This window comes from Oryza sativa, chromosome 11, assembly GCF_034140825.1.
Source record: "Oryza sativa Japonica Group chromosome 11, ASM3414082v1".
Taxonomy (NCBI): Eukaryota; Viridiplantae; Streptophyta; class Magnoliopsida; order Poales; family Poaceae; genus Oryza; species Oryza sativa.
In genome coordinates, this window is record NC_089045.1 from 12,057,741 (window position 1) to 12,083,261 (window position 25,521).

The 25,521-nt window shown below is 39.5% G+C and overlaps 2 protein-coding genes across 2 annotated transcripts; one reads left to right on the plus strand and one right to left on the minus strand.

The window, feature by feature from the left end:
- The first annotated feature begins 5,585 nt into the window (after positions 1 to 5,585).
- LOC4350343 (flavonoid O-methyltransferase-like protein Os11g0303600) lies at positions 5,586 to 9,130 on the plus strand. The gene is made up of 2 exons (XM_015760128.2): positions 5,586 to 6,479; positions 8,627 to 9,130. The coding sequence occupies exons 1-2, from the start codon at positions 5,640 to 5,642 to the stop codon at positions 8,825 to 8,827; spliced, it is 1,041 nt and encodes a 346-aa protein (XP_015615614.1). The 5' UTR covers positions 5,586 to 5,639; the 3' UTR covers positions 8,828 to 9,130.
- Positions 9,131 to 13,703: 4,573 nt separating this feature from the next.
- Positions 13,704 to 18,368, minus strand: LOC4350344 (daphnetin O-methyltransferase 1). The gene is made up of 2 exons (XM_015760126.3): positions 17,505 to 18,368; positions 13,704 to 14,337 (listed from the first exon to the last, which is right to left on the minus strand). Exons 1-2 carry the CDS (start codon positions 18,309 to 18,311, stop codon positions 14,038 to 14,040), a joined length of 1,107 nt encoding a protein of 368 aa, XP_015615612.1. The 5' UTR covers positions 18,312 to 18,368; the 3' UTR covers positions 13,704 to 14,037.
- Between the last annotated feature and the right edge of the window lie 7,153 nt (positions 18,369 to 25,521).

Genomic DNA, 25,521 nt, shown 5'->3' on the forward strand with positions numbered 1-25,521 from the left:
TACATACCGGTTGAAGAAAATGTGTAGGGCATATGGAATTCGAACTGAAAAAAATATATAGGGCATATTAGTCTTGGTTGGTGTTACCAACCGGTACTAAATATAACACCATCCGAGATTAATATGCTTTTGTGACTTGGACTTGGACTTTTAAAATCAGTACTAAAAATCTAACAGGTACTAAAAAAATTTTGGGTACCACGATAAAAGATCCATTCTCCACTAGCCCTTGCATTATTATGCTCTTGTGGTAGAACACAATAACTAATCAAGTTGTTGTTGTATTTACATTTAATCATCGCATATTTGTGATACAATTCAACAACCTGGTAAGTTGTAGTGCCAATAGTATAATTTACTATATTCTGATTCTTCCAGCCTCAATTGGAAATTGGTGACTAGACAGATCTTGCGTGAAACCTTACGTGAATATAAGTTTCCCTTGTGACAGTTAATTTATTATCAGTACACACAACATGTAGAATATTTACATATATATTCCTTTCAGGAACACTCCATCTTTATTATTTATATATATGTGAGTAGTACATTTCTTGCCCAAGTGGCTGAATGTTATATGTTTTTCACCCTTTCTTCCAAATAAAAGATCCAATTCATTGTCAACCATTATCAAAAGCATGGTTACAGTGTACTCAACTTGGTAAGATCATCCCCCAGCTGACGGTATTCGTGGTTATAATATAATGTTATTTTATTTCTATGCTGGACACGTGTGATAGCCCTATCAACTATGGGCCTGTTCGGCAGGCAAACTGCTGCGGCTGTGGCTGCGGCTGCGGCTGCGCACAGTGTGTGCAGCACTGTTCGTGCCGGCTGCGGCGCAGCCGCAGCCCGGGCAGCTGAACAGGTCCTATCCATGTCACTGCCATGATATATATTGGTTGGATGAAATTCTTTAAAAAGAAAAAGAAATTACTACCCAAAAACAATAGCAAACAATAGCTAGCACTATGGATATGGTGGTGTCGTCGTGCATCCTCTACTGGCTTTAAATCCTGGTGCACGCAATAAAAAATATCTGGGTTTACTTATACCATTATTTTAGTGAGATTAATAACTATCATTATTATTACATGTAGGCTTCTAGTAACTGCATCTTTCGAAATCTCCGTCTCCCCAGACAATTTAGATTATTGTCTATATTACGAGAATCTTTAATTATAAAATCTCGAACGTAACTAATACAAATCGTTCCAAAATATAAGTATTTCTACTCTGTTTAGCAAGAAATAAGGTTGAGAATATACTCCTTTATGGTCGCAACATTAGTCAAAATGTAAACTAAATTGCTTAGTTTCCCTTCCAAAGCTTTTGATTTGTTCAAAATGTATAGATTTTCATGAATAGAAAAAAAAAACACAGAAGTTATACTATGGTATAAATTTCAAATGATAGAAATGCTTTATAATTTAGAATTAAGGCAGGTAAAACAATAATTTGAGAAACCCAGCCTTTTCAAAATCTCACCATCTAATGCTCAGATCGCAACTGTCGAAGCAAGAAGATCCTCTAACAGGAAGGAAAAATACGCTCCCTTGAGTATTTGGCCAGGGTGCGAGCTCCAAGCTCATGTTCTGCTCATGCTCCAAGCTCCAAGCTCCCAGGAGCGTAATACCCTACTCCTGTGATGTTGCTTTGAATGATGAAGATTACAAATGTGGATCTCGAATTGTTTTAAGTGGGAGAGGATGAACCTTTCTATACTGTTTAGGAGTGAGTCCAACCCTATATCGGTGGCATGGATCCTCCTTTTATACGTGAAGTCCACAATGCACACTAGTACAAAATTCATTTTCCTGGGAAGGCACCCTAATAGATTGCAGACAGGCCATAAGTCTCCACGTCTGCAAAAATCGATCCTCATTTTCGCATACGGCTCGTTAAAAAACCTGCAAGCAAAAATCAAGTTTTCCGAACGGACCACTTAAAACGTCCGCCTGCGGGCCTCATAACTCACCCGCAAGCGGAAATACTCTTTTTTTACTCCCCTCTCACTTTCTCTCTTTCTCTCTCTCACCTCACTCCCTCCTAGCCTGTGCTCTCCTCTCCTCTTTTAACCTCCACTCCACTCCTCTCCTCTCCTCTCTTCCCCACTACCGGCGGCAACAGCAGGCGGCGGCGGGCGTTGACGACGGTGACAGCGACTGACATGAGGCAAAGGCACGGTGGCCCCCTCCGGCGGTGGAGGTGCGGATCCGGCGGGCGGCGGCCAACCCCCGCATGGATCTAGCGGCAACGGCCATCCCTACACGGATCCGACAGCTGGCCGCCCTCCTCGCACGCGGGATCCGTCTTGCCTCCCCTCCCCTTCCTTCCCTCCCCTTGCAGATCCGGTGGAGGGGAGGGGTGTCTTCAGCCGGCGACCACGGGGACGATGGTGATGGGCCTCGGGCATGACGGCGACGATGATGACTGTGGGCGGTGTGGCCGGAGCGGAGGGTGGCGTCGGCGGTGGTGGGGAGGCATGGGGACGGCGGATACGGGAGCGGGCGGCAACGGTGACGGCGACCACCAGGAGGGCGGCGGTGGCGGCGACGACGGCTAGGGTTAGGGTTCTGTATTTTTGGATTTTATTCTTTTCAAATTTAAAATTTTTGCATGCGGCCGACATAACCACCCCGCACGTGAAAATCAGAATTTCGCGTGCGGGTGCACCACCCGCACGCAAAAATCGTGATTTTTGCAAACCCCTGAGTGCGTGCGGGCCACCCATCCGCACGTGAAAACCGGTTTTGATCGCATGCGAAAATCTTTCTCGTAGTAGTGTCATATGCATACATACAAGAGTGATGAGCCCACCCCCAGAGAGGTTGGTGTGCTTGGTCTTGTTGCTCTCCCTCCAAGCAGACCGACCGGGTGAGACAGTTACACCTACTAGCTAACATGTGGAGCAGGGCAGCTGAACTCTTCATCCTAGTTATCAATGGGCCCACCCGTCAGCCACCGAGCTAGTAGGGGAGGGGGCGGGCTTGGATGAGTGTTCAGGGCGTGCCGTGTCGTGCACCTTTTTCTCTGTGGTGACGCGGGAATGCTAGAGGTGGCATGCACAACCACGTCCTCCACGTCACTCGTGATCTATCGACAGGATATGTATCACCCCACAATTAATGCCAATTGATGAGGTAAAATAGTGCATAGGACCGGATCAAATCTCCCTAATAAAATAGATTCCCCTGAGAAGACCTCATGTGTCGTGGGGCTTTGGCACACCTGCAGCAGGCGTAGGGGCCCTGAGGTGCGGTAAACTTGCTCCTAGGCTGCTGCTACCCTAGGGTTACTTGAGGCCCTACGCCATTTCGCATTTTGTCCCTGATGATTCGAATGATGCCCTGAGTATTCGATGGAGTGGGGACCCTCATTTCCACTTCTCTGACATCAACCTTTCCCACGTAGGACACAAAGCATGTGTACTTAGGGAACCCTTATGGCTGAGTGGATATAATGTGGTCTGTGAAATACACTACTACATAAATGATTTTTTTGCGTACACTCCTTTTATTTCTACAAATGAACTTAAAAAAGATCTACCTACAAAAATATACTAGGGTGTCACCGCACCGGCCACCTGTTCCGCTCTTTTTTTCTCCTTGATCATGCCTCCTCGTCCCAAACCCATCCCACCACCCACCTTATTCTCTCCTCCTCCTTCTCTACTCTTCCTCTCCTTTTTTCTCTTGTCCTCCTTCCTCCTCTCCATGTCTCCAGCCAGCCTCTAAACATCCACTTTCCCCTCCTCTCAACTCTCTTTCTCACAACACACCACTGCCTCCTCCTCTCACCGCACAGCAGCAGACATGAGGCGGCTGGATCAACACGCGTGTTAGGGGAGGTGGCCAGATTCGGCTCACGTGGTGATGGAGGCGATGACAGATTCGGCGTGCGATGATGGAGGTGACAGTGGCTTCGATGGTAGCTGGAAGGAGGTAGCGAGGGGGCGGCGTTAGGAGGCCGATGGACTTCAGCTAGCGCAGGCTTGGCGCATGTTGGGGTGTCGCCTCACAATAGCCGGACCTTATGGCGGCGGTCTCGGGATGGGTGGAAACATTGGTGCAGCCATTGGAGCCGTGGATCCATTGATGGTGGAAGTGGTGGAGCCGAGGGACACGACAACAACAATCTCAATCGTGTGATGATGTCATCAGCCTATAACACGTGACGATGGCGGTTCACTACGGCGGTGGCCTCACGATTACATTGCTAGGGTTTTAGATTTGTTTTGTTTTCTTTAAAAGTCTTTGCAATCGGATGTCCTAACCTTAGCCACTTGCAAAAATGGGTTTTTGCAAGTGGCCTCCTTAGGACATCTATCTGCAAAAATGTACATTGGTGTGAGGTTATGGTGCCCGCACATGAAAATATCGATTTTCACATGCACCTAGAGCCATCCTGCTCCCCCCGTGAAAATGGGCTTTGGTTGTTTGTGTAGATAATTTCTGTAGCAGTGCTAGCGGGGGATCCGAGCGTGCGCGTACGCGCCAGCAATTTAGCTGGCACGTGCGCTAGCTGGGTTTCGTCCCCGCGCGCCCTTTTTTTTTCTTTTTTCACACTTCTTTTTTCCGATCCTGGTTCCTCCGACGCATGTTTCTTTTTTTCCGTTTCTTCCCAATTTTTTTTCAATCTATCGCATACCTCTTTACAAATGTAGAATTGAAATTTTTTAATTTTGACTTGAAAGTTTTCAAATTTGAGTTGAAAGTTTTCAAATTTGGGTTGAAAGTTTTCAAATCTGGGTTGAAAGTTTTTAAATTTAGGTTGAAAGTTTTCAAATCTGGGTTGAAAGTTTTCAAATCTGGATTGCAAGTTTTAAATTTAGGATGAAAGTTTTTCAAATTTGAGATGAAAAGTTGAAAGTTATCAAAATTTGACTTAAAAAAATTCAAATTTCGAGTTGAAAGTTTTCAAATTTGACTTGAAAGTTTTAAATCTGGATTGAAAGTTTTCAAATTGAGTTGAAACTTTTTTAAATTTTAGATGAAAAGTTAAGTTCAAAAGATTCAAATTTCAAGATGAAAGTTTTCAAAGTTTGACTTCAAAGTTTGAATCGAAAGTTTTTAAATTTTGTGTTGAAAGTTTAAAATTTTAGGTATGAGTTTTATTTTTTTAATAGAGAGTTTTAAATTTTATTATTATATATATTTAAAACAGGAAACAATGTTTGTGAAAAGAAAAGAATGAAAAAAAAAGAAGGTTATCTTGCCATGACTTTTGGAAACAAAATTCACCGTTTTTTCTCCACATGCACACGTGCGGCACTTCGCGTGAAAAAAAAAAAAGAAAAAAAGCGTTGCGCAAAAAAGAAGAAGGACAGTGGTGGGCTGAGCGCTGGGCTGTGGGCAGCGTGCGAGGGCATTGAGAAACGCTCGCGACTTGAGCTCGCGACTTGAGTTTACGGTGCATACGCGCTAATTAGCAATCCTGAGTGCTAGCATATATATGTGTATGTTTTGTGTAAATTGGGAATAATGGATTATTACCTTAAACTAATCCCACTAGGCGATGATCAATAATGCACCATACTGAACAAGTGAACAACGATATAAATCAATGCCATGCGCCAACTAAATAAGGAAAATAACTACCCATAATACAAGCTTAGCAAGCCTAGATAGAAGGTAGCGATGTCGAGTTCGACTACTCCAATCTCGCCCCAGTTGGTCTCTCCCACTGACGATGAACTCCTACAGGCGCAGGCCAACCTGTGGCGCCACAGCCTCTACTACCTCACCTCCATGGCGCTCCGGTGCGCCGTCAAGCTCGGCATCCCCACAGTCATCCACCGCCTCGGCGGCAACGCCACGCTTCCCGCCCTTATCACTGCACTGTCCCTTCCGCCGGCCAAACTTCCATTCCTCCGTCGCCTCATGCGGCTCCTTGTCAGCTCCGGCGTTTTCACCACCGAGAGGGGCGGCGCGGCCGCGGAGGCGGAGGCGGTATACGGCCTTGCGCCGCTCTCCCTCTTCCTCGTCGACGGCGCGTTCACTGGTAGCGAGGTCGACGACGGCCACACCAACCAGTCGGCGTTTGTGCTCGCGGCGACCTCGGCGCACTACGTGGAGGCGGCGCTCGGGCTGGACGACTGGTTCATGAAGGACAACGTGCCCGCCGCGGCGTCGCCTTTCGAGGCCGTGCACGGCGCGCCGCTGTTGCACGAGACCCCGGTGGACGCGGAGCTCAACAGGCTCGTCAGCGAGGCGCTGGTCTCGCAGAACCACATGGGGATCGGCCTGGCGCTCCGCGAGAGCCGCCGGGTGTTCGAGGGGCTGGAGTCGCTGGTCGACTGCGGCGGAGGCGACGGCGCGGCGGCGAGGGCCATCGTCAGGGCATTCCCGGGAATCAAGTGCACCGTGCTGGACCTTCCTCAGGTGATCGGCACCGCCCCGGTGGCCGATGGAGCGGTCGATTACGTTGCCGGCGACATGTTCAGTTACATTCCACCTGCTCAAGCTGTCCTGCTCAAGGTAAATGAATCGCTCCCTCTGTTCACTTTTATAAGACGTATCCTTGATTTCGAAGAAGTTAAACTTCAGATATTTTGACGAACATTTAGTAAGGATATAAATGTATTTAGCGTATAATGTTTTAGCTATAGAACAATATTTCAAAGAAGTTTAAGATCGTACCTATTAAGAATGTATATTTAAGAAATTAATATTCAAAGTTTAGTCTTCGAGGCTATTCTAGAGTAAAATACGCCTTATAAAGTAAACAAAGGGAATATTGTCCGTAACTAAGGATGAAAATGGTTTGAAAGTTTTCGCTTTGTGATCATGTTTTTGAAACATTTTCTCAGAAATAGAAACGAATACGATAAAATTACTATCCATGAAACCAGAATTCGGTCGAAAAATTTCTAGAAATTTTCGTATATAATTCATTAGCTCCAACTTTCTCTATTATAGAAGTTCAGATTTGTAATAACTATTAAGGTATAGTTGAATGGAGATGATTTCTGTACAAATGACTATTTTTTTATATTAGGCCTTCCATAATCAGTTATAGTAGCTCACATGGAAAGAGAAGTACACGCATAACTAGATTTTATTATTAGTTAATAAAAGGTAGAAATGTTGATTTTTTAGATAATGGAATTTAACATCCCAGCCTTTACTAAAAAGAGCTACAGCCAATTATTACACAGTAGCACTCCAGAAAAGAGCGTAGTTCAGATAAATAGAACACACCAAACAAAAACGGAGGAAACCAAGCCAAAATAAGGAGAACATATTTATTGAAGTCTATTTGTAAACCTCCATCCATAATTGGCAAATAGTTGCATAACCATCGACTCCAACTTGCGACATGCAACCTTTAGGAACTCCCCATCATCCTCACACCTTTGTAGCTGTGCCCAAAACCGGAGCCAGTACGTTGCCCTGAAAATTACCTACCACTGTTGCTCCGTCAGAAATGTTGATGAGACTATAAATCGGCGCTCTATTTTTTTCCTAGAAATCCGGCATACTTTTGCCATGTTCTCTACTGTACGTGTCTGAGGCATCCTGACACTCTATCCTTGCTCTCTCTACACCCTACATGAGTATGCATGTGAGTTTAGAGCGAAATTTCAATCAATTTTTTCTTTCAAGTTTAGACTATAAATCTACTATCCAATGATGCGTTGTATTTCTTACAATTAAATCTCTATAAAAGATCTCAAACGATTGTATTTTGATTAAAAAATTGAATGTTTCACCATTTATATAAACTTTTTTCAGTTCACTCTAGAAAATGTTTCAGAGAGATGCAACAATCAAAATACACTGACTGCAACACCATCAAACATTGCACGAAACATCAAGTCCCAACATATGAAACATAAAGAAAACTCATATGAAATACAAGATATATTTACAAATACTTGATATTGTAAATTATTTTATATCATCTTTGAAACATTAAATTGTAACTATTGAAAAATATAAAATACTAGATGAAACATCATTAAATTACTAGCTGCAACATCCCAATAAAACCACACACGACATGTATAAAAATTTACAAAAAACTACATATATTTTTTATTGGAATATAACCTTGTGTGGCCTAGTTGAAAAGATTTAATTGCAATAAATTTAAACAAATTTTTTATTGGAATATAACCACAACTTTTCGTTTTTTATATTTGAACAAATTTTTTGAATAAGATGAGAGGTCAAACGATGCAAGCAAAAAGTAAAAATCCCTTATATTATGGGGCGGAGTGAGTAGTATATGAGACAAAACCAAAAGAAGACCTGCAGAGAAGTTAAATAATACAGCAGCAATGTGCAGGAGAGCTGCTGGAGGGCGCCCGATTTCTGAGCATGGATCGGGCGTCTGACCCAAAGCAATCTACGAAAAAATACAACCTATATCTCTTAATTTACCGTATTCACTCTATATCTATATTCGATAATATTCAATTATGATTTTTATCGGGAGTTTTCAATTTCAAGTCCAAGTAAAATAAAATATTAAAATTAAAAAGGTAATTAAGTTGGTTTCTGTCCATTGTCAAGTCGTTACAATCCCAATCCAGAACTGTTAATGGTTGGAGAACTGCTTTAATTAAGAAATGGTTAATTACTCATGCATCGTTTTTATGATGTATTGTTCCACGAAACAGTATGTGTTGAGCCACTGGAGCGATGACGACTGTGTGAAAATCCTTGCACAATGCAAGAAAGCCATTCCTTCGCGAGAAGCCGGAGGTAAGGTGATCATAAAGGATGTAGTGGTTGGCACTTCTTCTGGACTGATGCTTGAAGCCGAGCTTCTGATGGACATGGCCATGATGGTGATGACCTCTGGACGGGAAAGGGATTAACAAGAGTGGCGTGAGATCTTCACTAATGCTGGATTCAGCGACTACAAGATCATGAACAAACTAGGAGCTCGATGTGTCATTGAGGTCTACCCGTGAAGGAATTTCGATATATGTCCATATATAGTTTTATATTATGCTCTAAATAAGTGCTTTCTTGCAATTAATTAAATATATAGAAGATATGGATCAAGATTCTTGTCAGGTGAAGTTATATGTTCTCTTTGGTTACACTATATTTTATATGTATTTCTGTCAGTTAAGAACAAAGTTAATAAATTGCAGTGCCCCTTAAGGCTTAGTTAAGATTCAGAGCTTCCCGGTTCTGTTTTTTCTGGTTTACTTGGCAGCTACTGTCGAATTAAGTTTATTAGTGGAAAACCCGTGCATATTTATTGATGTTATATAAATAGTACTCCCTCCATCTACTTTTGATAGACATATTTCCAAATCTGAAAAATCTATTTTTGATAGGCATATTTCAATTCAACAACCTATCATCTTAATTAATGACTTTCTCGAATTTAATGCGTGACTCTCCATTCTTCCACACAAGATTGGCTACATGGGCATCGAGAAATGTAAATATTAATGAATCGCTTGTTTACGAGGAATAACTAGTAGCATATTTAAATGGATGATAAGTAGAATTACTTATCATTGGTCTGTGTGCCAAGATGAAATATAACTATCAAAAGTAGATGGAGAGAGTACTAAGTAAGTTATATATATATATATATATATATATATATATATATATATATATATATATATATATATATATATATATATATATATATATATATATATATGTTACTTGTTTTCAAATACTCCCTCCATCTACTTTTGATGGTCATATTTCCAAATCTGAAAAATTTATTTTTGATAGGTATATTTCAATCCAACAACCTATCATCTTAATGACTTTTTTGGATTTAATGCATGACTCCCCATTCTTCCACACATGATTGGTTGCGTGGATATTGAGAAATGTAAATATTAATGAATCGCTTGTTTACAAGGAATGACTAGTAGTATGTTTAAATGGATGATAAGTAGAATTATTTATCCTTAGTCTGTGTGTTAAGATGAAATATGACTATCAAAAGTAGATGGAGGGAGTAGTACACAGGGAGGGAAAATAACCTGAGCAAAGTAATTGGCTTTTCCATCAGCCCAGATTTATAATGTAAAAAATGACCGTCACATTGCAAGGACTACATGCATACAGTTCAGTGGTCAGAGCGTGCATGAATAATATGCCCACTGTACGTGAGGCTAGGCGTCAATTATGACGTAAGGTAGAGCTGGGCTTTTGCTGACGGTGGAAAGGTCTACAAATAACTCACACTTATTGTCCTCCCCTACATATAACTACTTAATTACTATACTGTCACATACTCCCCCTGCCTCCAAAATAAACTTACATCGTACCGGATGTGACACATCCTAATACAATAAATCTAAACAAAAAAGTATCCAGATTCACCATACTAGAACGTGTCACATCTTATACGAGATTGGTTTATTTTGGAATAGAGAGAGTACTGTCCTAGCAGCATCTGAAGTGGGTCCACCAGAGAAGGTGTGCTGTAGGAAATTGGCATCAACCAACTCCCACGTTTAGGATAAAAGACGTCCTAGAGGCGGGTGAATAGGATTCCTTAAGAACTTGGCCAAATTTAAACTTAATTTTGTGGAAGAAAAAAATGCCAAGTAAAACGATAGGAAATTCCAATACAAGACTCAACAAGTAAGTATCGAAGATTCGACAGCCCCCTCCAATTCTCGTTGGAGCACTCAAGAGTATAGCTCCCTCGTATAGCTACAAAGTCTATGGGCGCTATTTTCATGGTTGTTCTTCTCTACTTTGAAGGTGAACCCCGAAACCTTGATAAATATTATATGTTCCAGTTAATTAAAAAACCGACACCAACAATATATTATAGATACCGGTATTTTAAAAATCCAACACCCATTAAAACTGAACCAAGCCAAGAGCCTAGGGTCTCACTTTTTTTAGAGCAAAGGAGGCCGAGTTCTTATCCACTTACCCCCTCTCGTCTCTCTCTCATCTCTCTCTCTATTTCTCTCTCTCTCTACCCCCTCACCTCCTCCTTCCCTCTCCGCGGATCCCTCTCCTCTCGTCCTGGCCGAGACGACGGCGATAGCGATTGGAGCCGCATCCGGCAGCAGTGGCAACTTCTCCCATGAAGGATTTGGCATTGGCCGGATTTATTTGATCGATTTGTTGCTATGTGATTTGGGGATTTTGGATTGATTTGTGCTAGGGTTTCAAATTTCATAAGAAGGGTTTCTGCCAGAGAGGAGCAAAAGAACCGAAATTTCAGAGTTTTTTTGTACGAAATTTTTTGAAGTTTTGACTGATTTTGAATGGATTTGAATAAAATTTGACCAAATTCACAAAAAATTGCAAAAAACCGAAAGTTTCGGGCGAGATATAAGCATTTCGGTGGAGGCAAAATTTCCGAAATTTCAAACCCTAATTTGTGCTATTTAATTTGAAGGTTTTCTATCGATGGTGGTGTGGATGTAATGAGGATTCACTACTAAAAATCCTTCGTGGGGAACAGTCATATAGGTGCCGATTTGACAAAAACCGGCACCTATAAGGCGTTTCCCGCCCAACATTACAATAACCGGCACCTATAAGGCCTTATAAATGACGTTTCTTTGGGAGGCACATTGGTGGCGTCCGTTCACTATAAACCGGCACCTATGTAATAGGTACTGTTTCTTAAAAATAATCGGCACCTATTATCTTGTTGGCGTGTACCGAATCGAGATAATAGGTGCCGGTTCTATTGCATTGTGACATGGCCCGGGCATGGTTATAGCTGCCAATTTTTCATATAAGTTTTTCATATAGTCAGATGAATATAAACTTTATATCAAATTTGTATAGCTCTACAACTTTGTGGTTGATAACGTTCTGATTTATGGTCGTTTGGATGTCCGAAAATGTGACATTATAATGTCTCATATCTATTTGTATATTTAAGTTTGTAAACAATCTCAGATGTAGACAAAACATAAACAAAAGTTGTAGATCTAGATGATATCTATAATTTTTTAGTTGACAAAAATTTCATTTGAGCTCATCTCTAGTGTTAAATATGGATTATAAGTTTGGATAACAATGTCTCAAAAGAACAATATTTGTTTCCAAGATAACTAGTGTTTGTAGGTGATTTGGTAAGGAGGTTTTGGATGGAGAGAGAGATTTGGAGTTTAAATCTTGCATGAGGCATAATTATGAATGTAGGTTGAAAAAATCTTGGGACTTATGAGAAGTGAAGTATGACCATATAGGTGCGGAATAAAATTTCAAATATTTTTTCAGGGTATTTTAGCACCTACAAAAATTAAAAACGGATGCATCCCTATAGGTGCCGATTCTAAATTTAGAGGAGCGGCACCTATAGTATCACATAGGTTCCGGTTCTCGCACCTATATATGGAGTCTTCCAAACTGGCATATATGGGGTTGTTTGTAGTAGTGAGTGGCTCGATGCATCGGCTCGAATCAAACCGATGCATTGAGCCACCTTTTTTTTAATTCTTGAAATCTTCGACCACCTCAAAAGGTGCCATCTTTTGGGTACCAATTACGGTTGCGGTTTGTGTAATAGTACGGGACGGTGCCCTGTTCTCGTATCTGTTGCATTCTATTCTCGGATCCCTGTAGACAGACAGGAACACATAGAATCGTCCAAGAATACTGAGCCCACTTCCTCCCATGCATGATGCATGATCAAGAAACCTGCGCGTCTTTCCATGTGCTCCGCTACCGCTTGTCTGGTGAATCAGCCTGTAGATGCTGCAGATCAGCCAAATTTAAGAAACAGGTTGCTCGCTAAAAAAAAAAAGAAGAAGACGAAGAGAGAAGAAAATTAGGTCGACAAGGTTTTAAGAAGCACAGAACAGCTAAACTCTTTAATTATCCCAGGAATACCAAAAATTTCCTCTACAAGACAGCATCCATTCCTAGTCAATCCACACCTCTTTAATTGTTTTCTGTTTTGTTGCTAATTACAGCCCAAGAATTATGAGCTGCTGTACATCAAATGTCAATGTTGGGAGTATATATCTGTAGTTTAATTTGTTACTTTGATAATCAGCTACCGTCAGTATTTCAGATTTTTATTCTCTTTTTTATTTGAATTTTAGGTGGATGATACGCCCCTCTGTTCTAAAATAAATTAATTCCTAAGGGCAATCATCGTATTAAAATCAACTAATTCCTACCATCTTAACTACCATCGGTTCACAAATCTAGTAATTTTATCTCTTTAATATCACTTACCTACCAACCACCAATATCATTTCCATTAATAAGGGAACTGTAATCCTTTGGCTCACCAGTAGTATTGTGTGGGGATGTGCGCGCAGGGGTTTGATACTTTCTCGGACAGAATAAGTATTTACTGTATTTGGATTTGTTAGCTGACAATGGGGCCAATATTTGAAAGTTCGTCGTGTAAGCACCAACCAGCCTAAGATTCCAAGCCTAAGGCTGCGTTCAGCAGCAACACAAAGAGATGAAAACTTTTTTTTCCACGTTGCCAAATGTTTTTTCTTAAAGAAAATAAATAGAGGAAGTATTTCTTGATATATTATACCCACCAACTTTTGTCAGTGTTAGTCTTGTGTTTTCCTAATTGTCATAGTAATTGTTTCCCACACATTTCTTAATTTCGTGCTACACGTAGGAGTACATATTTGGCAGAGTTGGATTGTTAGGTTCATTGTTATCATATGTGTATGAGTCCGCAACGTACATTGTATATCCAACCAGCTACCCAATAAAAGTTGAATAACAGCAATATGTACAAAATGACAACTTCCGTGTCTTACATATGCAAGAACAATGTGTTATTCATATCATAATACATCCAGGTACAACAAAACAAGCACCAAACATGGCCTTGTTGAAGCATCTATGTACAGTCATGGTACACAGAAAAACACCGATCGATCGATATCTGGAGCGCAATTCAGTATTTTCTGCAATAGATGTTGACCAAACATTGTATAGTACCCAAAGTCAAAAACTTTAGGTAATTTTATGTCGGGCATGGAACTTCCTTACAGATAGTAGGGCACTCTCTTTATTTACCTTCTTACGGCACACATCCCAACACGAAGCACACATTACACATAAGATCATTTAGGAGCTAGGTAGCTCAATCTTAGGGATAGACCTCGAAAACTCCTCGAGCTCCAAGCATCTTCACAATCTTATAGTCATTGAATCCTGCTTTCAAGAACAGATCTCGCCAATCCCTTTCATCTCGCTGCCGGCCTCTTGTATTGACCAACATCAGCATATCCATCATCAGCTGGGCTTCAAACATTACTGGTCCTAGTGAAGGTCCAACCAGTATCTCTATGATGATGACCTTCCCTCCCTCCTCTCGTGATGGAATGGCCTTTCTGCACTGAGTCAAGATCTTCACGCAATCATCATCGCTCCAGTGGTGCAATACAAGCTGTGATGGAAAGAAGTTGATTAATCAAGCATGCATAGATCATCAGTATAAAAATTTGTAGGCAGTATGTATAACCCTGTTTTCAGAAAGGCACGTATATATGCACACAAATCACGATGCGCTCAAACCACACAACTACTCAGGTAGAACCATAAGGTTCTCATTCTTGATGCATGGTCAACAGACTATATATATAGTAAAGGTTGGTGATAATCCATGAAACCTGTAAAGCACCTATCAAACTCGTAACTTTTTCCCCCCAAAAAGGAAAAACTACACTTTTTTATTTTAAACATTTTTGTTTGAAAATTGAAACTAAACGTTAGAGTGAGAGTGTGAATGTAGGCACTAGGATTTGAAGTATATATTTGTGCTCGTACAAGTCACAACTATACAAATGCATTTATCATGTATATTTACCTATTCTAACTAGAACCATAGAAATTTATATATTGGTCCGCAAATATTTATTAATTTGAAATAACTACAAAGTTGTTAATGCGAAGGATTGATTGGATATACAAATTCCAGTAAGACAGGACCTAACTATAACGGGTTTGCGTCAGCCATTCAAGATGATTTAGGAACTATCAACTGAAATAAGTAATTCATTTTTCGTGGCTCATTGTGTCATCGCCCTATCATATCCCAACTGTCTCTAATGTAATCAAATCTTAGACAATAAAATAACTATAATACTAAATTTAGAGTACTCCTATTTTTGTAACACAAAAAATACTCTAAACTTAGTATTATATACCATTTGCATATGTAACTTCTAATATATATACAGATTGGCGCACACCGATTGGCGCGGCCACCAGTTTTATAACCTACTCATATTGTTTATTGCTTTGATGACCAATCGATGGATATGTTATTAGAATAAAAACAAATAACTTTATTTTAACAAAAGAATGGAGCAGTACCACCCCCTTCTATGCAGCTTTTGCATATGTACACACACGGAAATTAATGCGTCAGTTGGCGCGGCCACCAGTTTTATAACCTGTTCATATTGTTTAGTTGACTAATAAATGGAATGATCGACAAATCTATTATGATCGATAAATCTATTATTGCTTTGATGACCAGTGGATGGATATGTTATTATAATAAAATAAATAACTTTTATTTTAACAAAACGATGGAGCCGCCCCCTTTTATGCAGCTATGGTTCCCAAAATTGCATTAGCCATTAATTGCTCTATATCTGACAAATGTTTGATTTTGCATTAGCCATTGCTCTATATCTGACAAATGTTTGATTTTGGGAACTCAAATGACCAGACTGCCTCTATCGATCGGGCACTATATTTAGCAACGTGCGACAATGCTTTGTAAGTAGGATCAAAGGATTTATTTGTGACAGTACTTATGGGATTAAATGTTTTGTTACGTCTAGTATTAAAGGTAACTGAAAACTGGCATGTGCCTACGACACATCCTGTTTGTTTTTTATAAGCAACAACCAATATTTAAATTTTACAAATTAATTTTATATTGATCTTTTCCAAACTAGAGGTATGAAGTTTTACCTCAAAATTATTATTATTATTATTGATTTATTTGTTTTTTTACATATTTGTTAATTTTAAGTGAGAATAATAATTATTCATGTGATATTTCCATCCTTTATTATGTGTGAGTAGTAATGTTTTGTTATATGTAAGATGAATAAAGTAGGGTTTACATATATATGCATATATCTTAAAAAAATTCCCATGTTTCAAATTCATATACGTATATATCTTCCCATGCATATATTTTTTCCATTGCTATTTGAACAATATTTTTTCTATGCTAAACAAAATAATTATTTTAAGAATATATATGATTTATTTCATATGCTTAAATAACTTAGCTATTTATCCTACCAAGCTATGGTTGCTTTTTATGACGTTTAAAAAAATAATTAATACTTCATCTGTTTCAGGTTATAAGACGTTTTGACTTTGGTTAAAGTCAAACTGCTTTAAGTTTGACTAAGTTTGTAGAAAAAATAGTAAATTTTTAACCCAAGACAAATTTATTATAAAAATATATTCAATTATTGATTTGATGAAATAATTTAGTATTATAAATATTACTATATTTGTTTACAAACTTAGTTAAACTTGAAACAGTTCAACTTTGACCAAAGTCAAAATGTCTTATAACCTGAAACAGAGGGAGTATATTTTTTGGGTAGCCCATATGCATGTCAGCAGAGCTTCCGGAGGCCATCAATTGCACTAGCACACCTGTAAGAGCAGGATCAATAATAGAGTAGGCAATCGGCTCCAATTTTTTCCAACTCATATAGAGCACTTGTTATAGCTCATGTATACAATAACTAGCTATACTACTGGGGCCCACCTATTTCACCAAGCATTAAAATATCAATACTCCCGCATATGGCATGTGAGCTCTCTGTCTCTCTCCATCCTCATCAACGTGCTTTTTTCGAAACATGTGCTATAGCCGAGCAATAAAACTGTTGCCGGCTCGCATTCTCTTTCCTCCCCTCTCTCCTCCAGCGCATCACTATAGCCGATGTGGCCTTCTTGTCGCCGTCTACTCTGGACTATTGTACTCGCTCTAACTCTGTGAGCAGAGCATCCAGACAGACCAACTAGCATCCATGCATGGGCTTACGCTAATCATCTCACGGCTCGACAGCGTGTAGCAAAACCGCTGAACAGAATAGGGAGATGTGTCAGGCTTACGCTAATCATCTCACGGCCCGACTGCGTGCAGCAAAACCGCCGAACATAATAGAGACACGTGTCAACAAACTGTTGGTGGCTAAATCTACCAATCAGCTGGCGGGGAGATCCGTCAGCTTTAGAAGTATAGATACTGGTATATGAGCTGTGATCATATGTGAGGATGAACAGGTATATCAACAATCGGATAATTTAGAATTTAATTATGCAAGTGAATTAACTAATCATTTCTGTTGATTCCCCGTATCATCCTTCGTAGTCCTACCTTAAGTCCATGATTCTCGAAATCTTTAAGGCATTAAAATATATATCTACCATACTATGTTTTCAGTCCTTGTGATGATTAAGGTATACTATATTTTAGAAGTTATATATGTGCAGATGGTGTATACTAATAACATTTATATGTTCGGCTGATCAGGTTTAACGACTTGTTTAAATTAGTTCCCATGTTTATACCTTGAGCATCACGGCTTGAGCCGGTGGCACGGTGTGGAACAAGTCACCTGCAACATAGTTAACGACACCATCATTGGGCGCCTTGTCGATCACCTTGGGAAGGTCCAGCACAGTGCACTTGACATGAGGGTAGGCCTTGGCGATGGCCCTCGCCGTCGTGCCGTCGCCGCCGCAGCAGTCGGTCAGCGAACGGAGCCCCCGGAAGAGGTCGCGGCACTCCCTCAGGATGGTGCCGATGCCGAGGTTGTCGTGCGCCGCCAGGCCTTCGTTGACGACGGCGTCGAGCTCCGGGTCCAGCAGCGCAGTGCTCTCGTCGAACAGCGACGCGCCGTGCACGTCCTCGAACGGGGACGGGAGCGGCGGCGCCACGTCCTTCCTGAACCACTCGTCCAGCCCCAGCGCCGCCTCGAGGTAGTGCCGCGACGTCGCGGCGAGCACGAAGGACGTCTGGCTGTGGTGCTCGTCGGCGACGACGCCATCGACGAGGATGCGGGACAGCGGGGTGAGGCAGTACCGCTCGACCTCGCCGTCGTTGTGCTCTGCGGCGAACACGCCGTTCGTGACGAGGACGCGCATGAGGCGGCGGAGGAACGGCTGCTTACTCGCCGGGAGGGACAGCTTGGTCATGAGACCGGGCACGGACGCGGCGCCGCCGAGGCGGTGGATGGCGGTGGGGATGCCCAGCTTGATGGCGCAGCGGAGTCCCGTGGAGGTGAGGTAGTAGAGGCTGTGGCGCCACAGATCGGCCTGCGCTTGCAGCAGCTCAGCGTCAGTGGGAACCTCTATTGTGTTAGCCTGATCCGCCATTGCACGCGCTCTCTTCGTAATGTCTCTGCGCGTCAGTGGTGTGATCCGATGCTTTGCTTTGTTGAGTGTGGCAAGGGCCTATAAATAGCGTGAATCGGTAGTACTAATGTACTATTAACTAGCTAGACAGCTATTTCCTCCATTTTACAATGTAAGTCATTCTATCATTTCCCATATTCATATTGATTTTTAATTAATCTAAATAGATATATGTCTAGATTCATTAACATCAATATGAATGTGGGAAATACTAGAATAACTTAAATTGTGAAATACTCCCTCCGTCTCATAATATAAGTGATTTTGGGTGGATGTGACACATCCTAAAACAATGACTCGGGACATACGGTATATATATATACGATGGGACCGAGGGAGTATATATATCTCTATACTTAAATATAAACATTTCTAGCTTTTCTAAGAGAAGCTAACGATGAAAAGAAAACAATACGGTACCTCTCATTAATTAAACAGTCGGCACCTCGCGCCTTGTCATGGGTTTTGTACTTTTATTGTCAAACAAAATCGAAGTTCTAAATGGTTATGTGTAACTCTTTATATGCAAAATATATGATTATAATACAATTCATGTATTATTTTTAATGTCATTGTATATTGTATAATTTATGAATGTTAGGGATTGTTCAGACTGATACAATATCGAACCATACCATCTTTTGATAAAATTATCAAAAAGGTGCATCCATTTAGTTTTTCACCAAACTTTGATAAATACATAAGAAATCCTATCAAAACTTGGCAATATTACTAAATTGCCAAAAATTTTTGCATTGCCACAAGGTTTATTTTGGCTATAATCTGAACAACCCCTTATTTTTATGTACAATACTGGTATCATTGCAGTTAGATAGTTTGCATCTCTCTACTTCACTCAAGCTTGCTCTGAAAATGGGTTCAAGTAAAGATATATACATAATAACTATATGCTATCTAATCATGCATAATTAAACAAAACTCACATATTAAAAATTAATTTGAGTTGTATTCAGGAAAAAATAGCATTATTTTTCATGACTTTAAAGGAAAAAACATGGTGTTATGTGCAAAATAAGTAAGAGTGTTACGTGTGACTATGAGGTGGAGCAAAGAGAGATAAATGGATGACTAATAAATAATTGAATCAAATGGATAAGTAGCTTCTTGATCCAACGGTTGTTATATTTGTACTAATACAATATGATGGTTTAAAATTGTTTATGATGTGGCTTCTTGCATATCTTGTTTTATAACATTAACTGTCCCATTGTAAGTACCAACTATATATGAAAATAAGATGAGAGGTAGTTAAAACATGAGATCGGGTAAAAATTATATAGGGATAGTTGGTCTGATAAATGAAAACAATGTTACATGAAAATATAGCTATTTCCTCTATCTTTTGTCCTGCAAGTTACCAAGATAGTCTTGTAGTGATGGTCGACGAAGTATATCTTAAGAAAAAAATATTAATGTTAGCTGAGTATGTAGCTCTGGCATATATATATATCCAACTGACTCAAAACTGTAGCATTCAAATAACTTATATTTCTCTCATTGAATGAGATGGTTAGAGAGTATGTGTGGGTGGGGGGTATTATTGAGAAAAGATGCTTAATAAGAGGTGATACAAAAAAGTGCTGTTTTAGAATTATAAATTTTCTTCACAAAATTTATTTATGTTTGGACAGGAGGAATATGACAGAACGAGTATATAAGTACTATCATTAAACAAACTATCATAATTAATATATATATTTATTTAAAATATATTACTTTTATAGATATTATTGATTAAAGTAGTATATTTTGAAGACTATATCAGAGTTTAAAAATACGGATGGAGTATGCTACTAACCTGTAGGTTGCCACGCATGGATCGGCAGCATCAAGAAGTGAGTAAGACGTTAATTAAAGGCAGCTATATATATTTATATATATTTATAGTAATAAGAGGTTTAGTTTGCACCGCGTGGCGCGCGTGATAGCTACGTGCGTGATACGTTTCAACTATACTCCCTCCATAAAAAAAAAAATCAAGTACGAAGATGTAGCGCAACGAATTCTAGGCAGCAGCGATATCCATGTACTCCTACTAATCCTGGGACAGTGAGATATTATACTCACGCGTATCTGGGACGGTGATAATATTAAACTCAGACATGTGCACCTGCACGTGCTTGCTATTTTAATTACCGCATGGGAAGTATTGAATGCGGATTTCTACTTTTAATAATAAAATTAATTCTGCGTTTACTTCCAACAAACTACGACAAACGACTAAAAAATAATTACATAATTACGTCTTGATAAAAACAACAACAATAAAAAAAAGCCTCACTACGGCGCTCTAGTAGTAATCAATCAGAACAGTTATCTTATTTTATCGAAGGATTCAAATTATTAATGCTACCACCCTAAATAGCGGTAATAGAAATATAGAGGGGCATTATTGTCAGAAAAAAATAAGTGCCAAGGGTATAATCGTCGTTTACCAGTCAGTAAACTTTTGTTTTCTCCTTTTCTAGCTTTTTTTATGAAATATGAGCGATGCCACCGCAATGGATGATCATAGATCGATTTAGCCGGGAAAAAAGCAAAAATGACAAATATTGGTAGATGATTACTAATTTACCCATAATAATACTGGTAGTATAATAATACCAATAGAGAGCACCGGAGTATCGCTAAAAAATATCACCTTAAAGAGATATTATTTCTAAGCAATTGCTCAGTATTCACTCTGATTTTCGAAAGTATTTTTGATGGGCATAGTCTTTATGTCTCATAGACAAAACTTTACAAACAATTTTGTTAACAATACACTTGGTCGTGTTTGTATAAATATTATCTCATTCCTTTTATTTTAAGTTACTTGGTTGTATTTGTTTAGATAGTGCGCTGAAGACATTTTTTTTTGCCCTAATGCAATGTCTACCTTTGTTGAAACTGCGTCTGATGCAAGGACATACTACCACACTCTCTTTCTTTTTCATTTATTTGGAACAATATATAAAATCCTAAGTGGCAAGAGTATTAATTAACCATAGACACTTACATTGGGATCATTCCTTAAGGTAGTCCTCATGAAAGGCAAGACCCATTTTCCTTATGTTTCCTTAATAAATTCATTGCCACATAAAAATAAGTTCGACGTGACTGGCCATTTAATTTCGTCGACATCATAGTTATTTTATATTGTTAATGATTTTACCAAATGTAAGTAGTTTAAAATTCTTAGACACTAATTTTTGTAGTCTTCTTGTATATAACATAAAAGAGGAGTACTGTACAAATTAAGGTCATTTAGTTATTTTTCAGTGCTTGCATATAAGTCTAAAACGAGATACATTTGAGAGTAGGAGGATCGAGTAAATATATATTATGTTGCGCAATAACATTTTGACCTCTTAAATTTCGGATTAATTCCAAAATATAAATTTAAATATTTTCATTAGCAACTTGTGTTGTATATCATCGGACAAGTGCGTTGTCCACAATGTTCGATCAGTTGCGCTACTATGCAACTATGCAAGGGGTTCATAAGGGTGCGCGCCTCGTCGCTGGTTTTACAAAGGGATTGTCTAATTTGTTTGCCAAGGAAATTAAAGGACAGTGGACTGAGTTTTATAAACTTATATTGAGCTGTCTATAACATCGAATATGCTTTTAGTGTAAAAGTGTCTGTGATATGCTACAAGGAGAAGAAAGATCAACCGAATAAATCTTAATCGAAACAAGTTAATAAATAACTATGAGGTCTACGCTAAGTTGTTTATTTCCGCATGCTTTGGGCATGGATTATTTTACATTAATTTTCATTGCCATGATTACAATCAATTAAGACCCGGTAGCAGGCTCAATAATGATGCATGAGTGTATCTCTCTGGGGGAAAATGGGCACCACATGTGTCTGTTGGATAGTGCTAACTACGCAACCCCTTCTTCCACGGGGGTTGTATCTATTACTTAAATAAACTAAGGGAACTCAGACTCCTACTCATCTAATCACTCGTGGGATTAATGGTGTTCACACCCACATACCTATAAATTTTACGGTTAATTGGATACATGCCATTATAAATTTCTCAGTTTTGAAATTTACCATTACAATTCATGTATTTAGAATCATATCACTAATGTTTCTTTGTTGTTGTAATGGTGCCATTGACATACACAGTTCACATATCCTTGACATGCCCCCATCCTCAACCTCTCTCCCTCGGTGAGCAAGAGCAGGCCGGAGCGTTCTCTCTCTCTCCCCTACGAGTAGCAGCTCTCCTTGGCGGCGGAGCTTGGCGGCACCTCTCTCTCCGGCGAAGACGGGCGGCACTGTGGGCCGGTCGCGAGGGCAGTCGGGCGTAATGGATTCGGCTGCGTCCATGCGAGGGGACCAACCGCCAACGACAGGGATACGACAGCTATTTGAGCAACAGCCAACAGAAATCAAATCACCTTTGCCTCCTCTTCCATCTCCCTAGAGCCGCTGCAGCTTCCGTCGAAGAAATTGCTGCCCCTGGCCTCGTCCCAACAAGGGCTCTGACAGGTTCTCCGGCGAGGCTGGACAAGCTCGTGGTTGCCTCATTCTCCATGGCTGAGCTTGATTATACCTGTACCTTGAAATCTAGTCTGAATCACATGTGTCCTATCAATTGATCGAAGAGCAAAAAAAAAAAAAAAAGGAAAAAAAAACAAGAAGCTGGCCATGGCGTTTGTCTATTGGTGGATCAAGAAGAAGATGCCTTTTGGACGGGGAGAGTGGGGATGAACAGCGAGGCCGACCACGGCAGCACTCGGCCGGAGGTAGGGAAGAAAGGTTCCCATGCTCCGGGTGGCTTGGGCACCAGGCATAGAACAACTCTAGCGCAGGGAGAGGGAGGAGGTTGAAGACGGGGACATTTATATCCAATACGGGTAAAATACGCATACTAGTGGTATGTTAAGCATGTAGTTCATCATTCTAGCTCAAAAAGAAGCCCCTCTCGGTTGCCAGATCTATTTAACTAGTTGATACCCCACGCTTTGTTACCGGATATATATATGGATGAATGCATATTATACGTTTCTAAAAATGGTAGATGACAATGTGAAAATGATGTGGAGATATTGATTTGACATTGTTTGCATATTGAATTATAAAAATACAACAAAATTATAAATGATATATCATGTTTTTTTAACATTAATGATATATCATGTTTGCATAATAGTTAAAATACTCTATATAATAATTGCTAGTGGGTGATGATGTACCACACTTGCATGCGATTAAAATTACTCTAGATAATAATTGATAGTTGGTGATAATGTGGCACAATGATATGTTGAACTTTAGAAGTTAGTGCGCATCAACTTTACAGTAAAATAGGATTAGCGCGGATAACGAACAATCACCATGTTTATTCAAGCTTTCTATGCATGTTGATTACAAATAGGTGTAACTTTTATGGATGAAGGGAATACTAGCTATAAATTTATATTAGAGTATAATAGATTAGCTATAAAGTTGTTTTCAGTTTTTTTTCTTATCTCTTTCTCTCACCTATGCTTTAATGTGATAATCTTAGAGTATTTGTAGAGTCAATACTCCTTATTTTCTTTTGTCTCTCTACTCCATATAATTCCGTAGTTAGCTGATAGCCCACTATTGTCCTTATTCTTATACGGAACAAATTGATTAAGGGTCCATTAGAATTGTGGGAATGAAAAAAAGAGAGGAATATAAAACACACCTGATTCTGACAGGAATAGAAGTGTAAAATAGAGAATTGCAAAACAAAGTAAATACACATGAACAACCGTTTGATTGGGCTATAAGAAAAATGCTAAAATTGAATAAGAGAGATAGACTCAAAGGTAGATTTTCCAGAGGTTGGAGTTCTTACTAAGTTTCCTTCAAAATCTACATGCAATGAATCATTCCATATAAATTTTATAGTATTTGGAAAGCTTCAATCCTTGGTATCAAAGCACTCATAAATAGAAAATTTTTCTATATGATTTTTATAATATGAATTCCTATGTAAATTCTTCAATTCAAAGGTTCTTACAGGGGATATCCAGCGCCATAGTTTTACTTGCTAGCAAGTTTCTACTGGCCGATCAGGAAAATAACGTCTTGTTCTCGCATAGTTCTAATCGTTTTCATAACAAGTCTAGTGTGCAATATTCCTGACATATCACTACTTAAAAAAAAAATTTTCCCAGACAACCCGCCCTCTATATTTTTCTCTAGCGGCCCAAATAAAAACCCACCCATGAAAATGCATATATGGGTCTCCGGTGAAAGCTTGCTTTCAAATACAAGATTATTTTTTATAGGCGACTTTGTTGAAAACCCAACTTCAAAAATCACAACTTTTTGCAAACAAAACCATTAAGACAACCGTCTCTAAAGACTAATTTTTTTGCAGTAAACATACTAACATGACAGTATGGGAAACGATTTTGCTATATATTTATTGATATTATTTTCCTAAAAAATTGATAGATTTAAATATAGTACAATCACAGTACAATTACATTATAACTTGCATGTAACAGCAATATAATTTTGAACCGGTCAATTTACTTTAAAATTCATGCAAAGGAGGTATGAAATAATCAAAACCCATGATTTAATAAATTATGCCTTCGTTTTCACGAAAATAGAATGTCACCTAGGGATTTTTGAACACCGTGCATGCAATTTTCCACCTAGGGTTAGCGGGTTGTGATGGTCCTTAAAAGATTAGCGAACGGTGCGGATGTGGGGTGGGCAGCCGCAACTGAGGAGGGCACAACTAGCTCGGATATGATCATGACTACCTTATGTATTCATCAACCAAAGTTGCATATGTTCTATATTAGATTTACTTGTTGTATATTTGAACAAATGTTGCTACACAATGAGTTTCGTGTGTTTTCGTTTGCAGAGGTTCTTGCTTGGGTGAAGGAAAAGAGACCAAGCGTAAAGAATGCCTGGATGATCAAAGAGGTTGATTGGGGACCAACACAGGATCATCTCCAAGTCCACTTCTACCTCACGACATCATTTTTAGTCCATAGAAGACAGGAGATAAAGTTCTACACATTTTGGACTCGGATTCGGGCCTTCTGACAGCATCAACTTCAAATGGTAAAGAATGCCTGGATGATCAAAGAGGTTGATTGGGGACCAACACAGGATCATCTCCAAGTCCACTTCTACCTCACGACATCATTTTTAGTC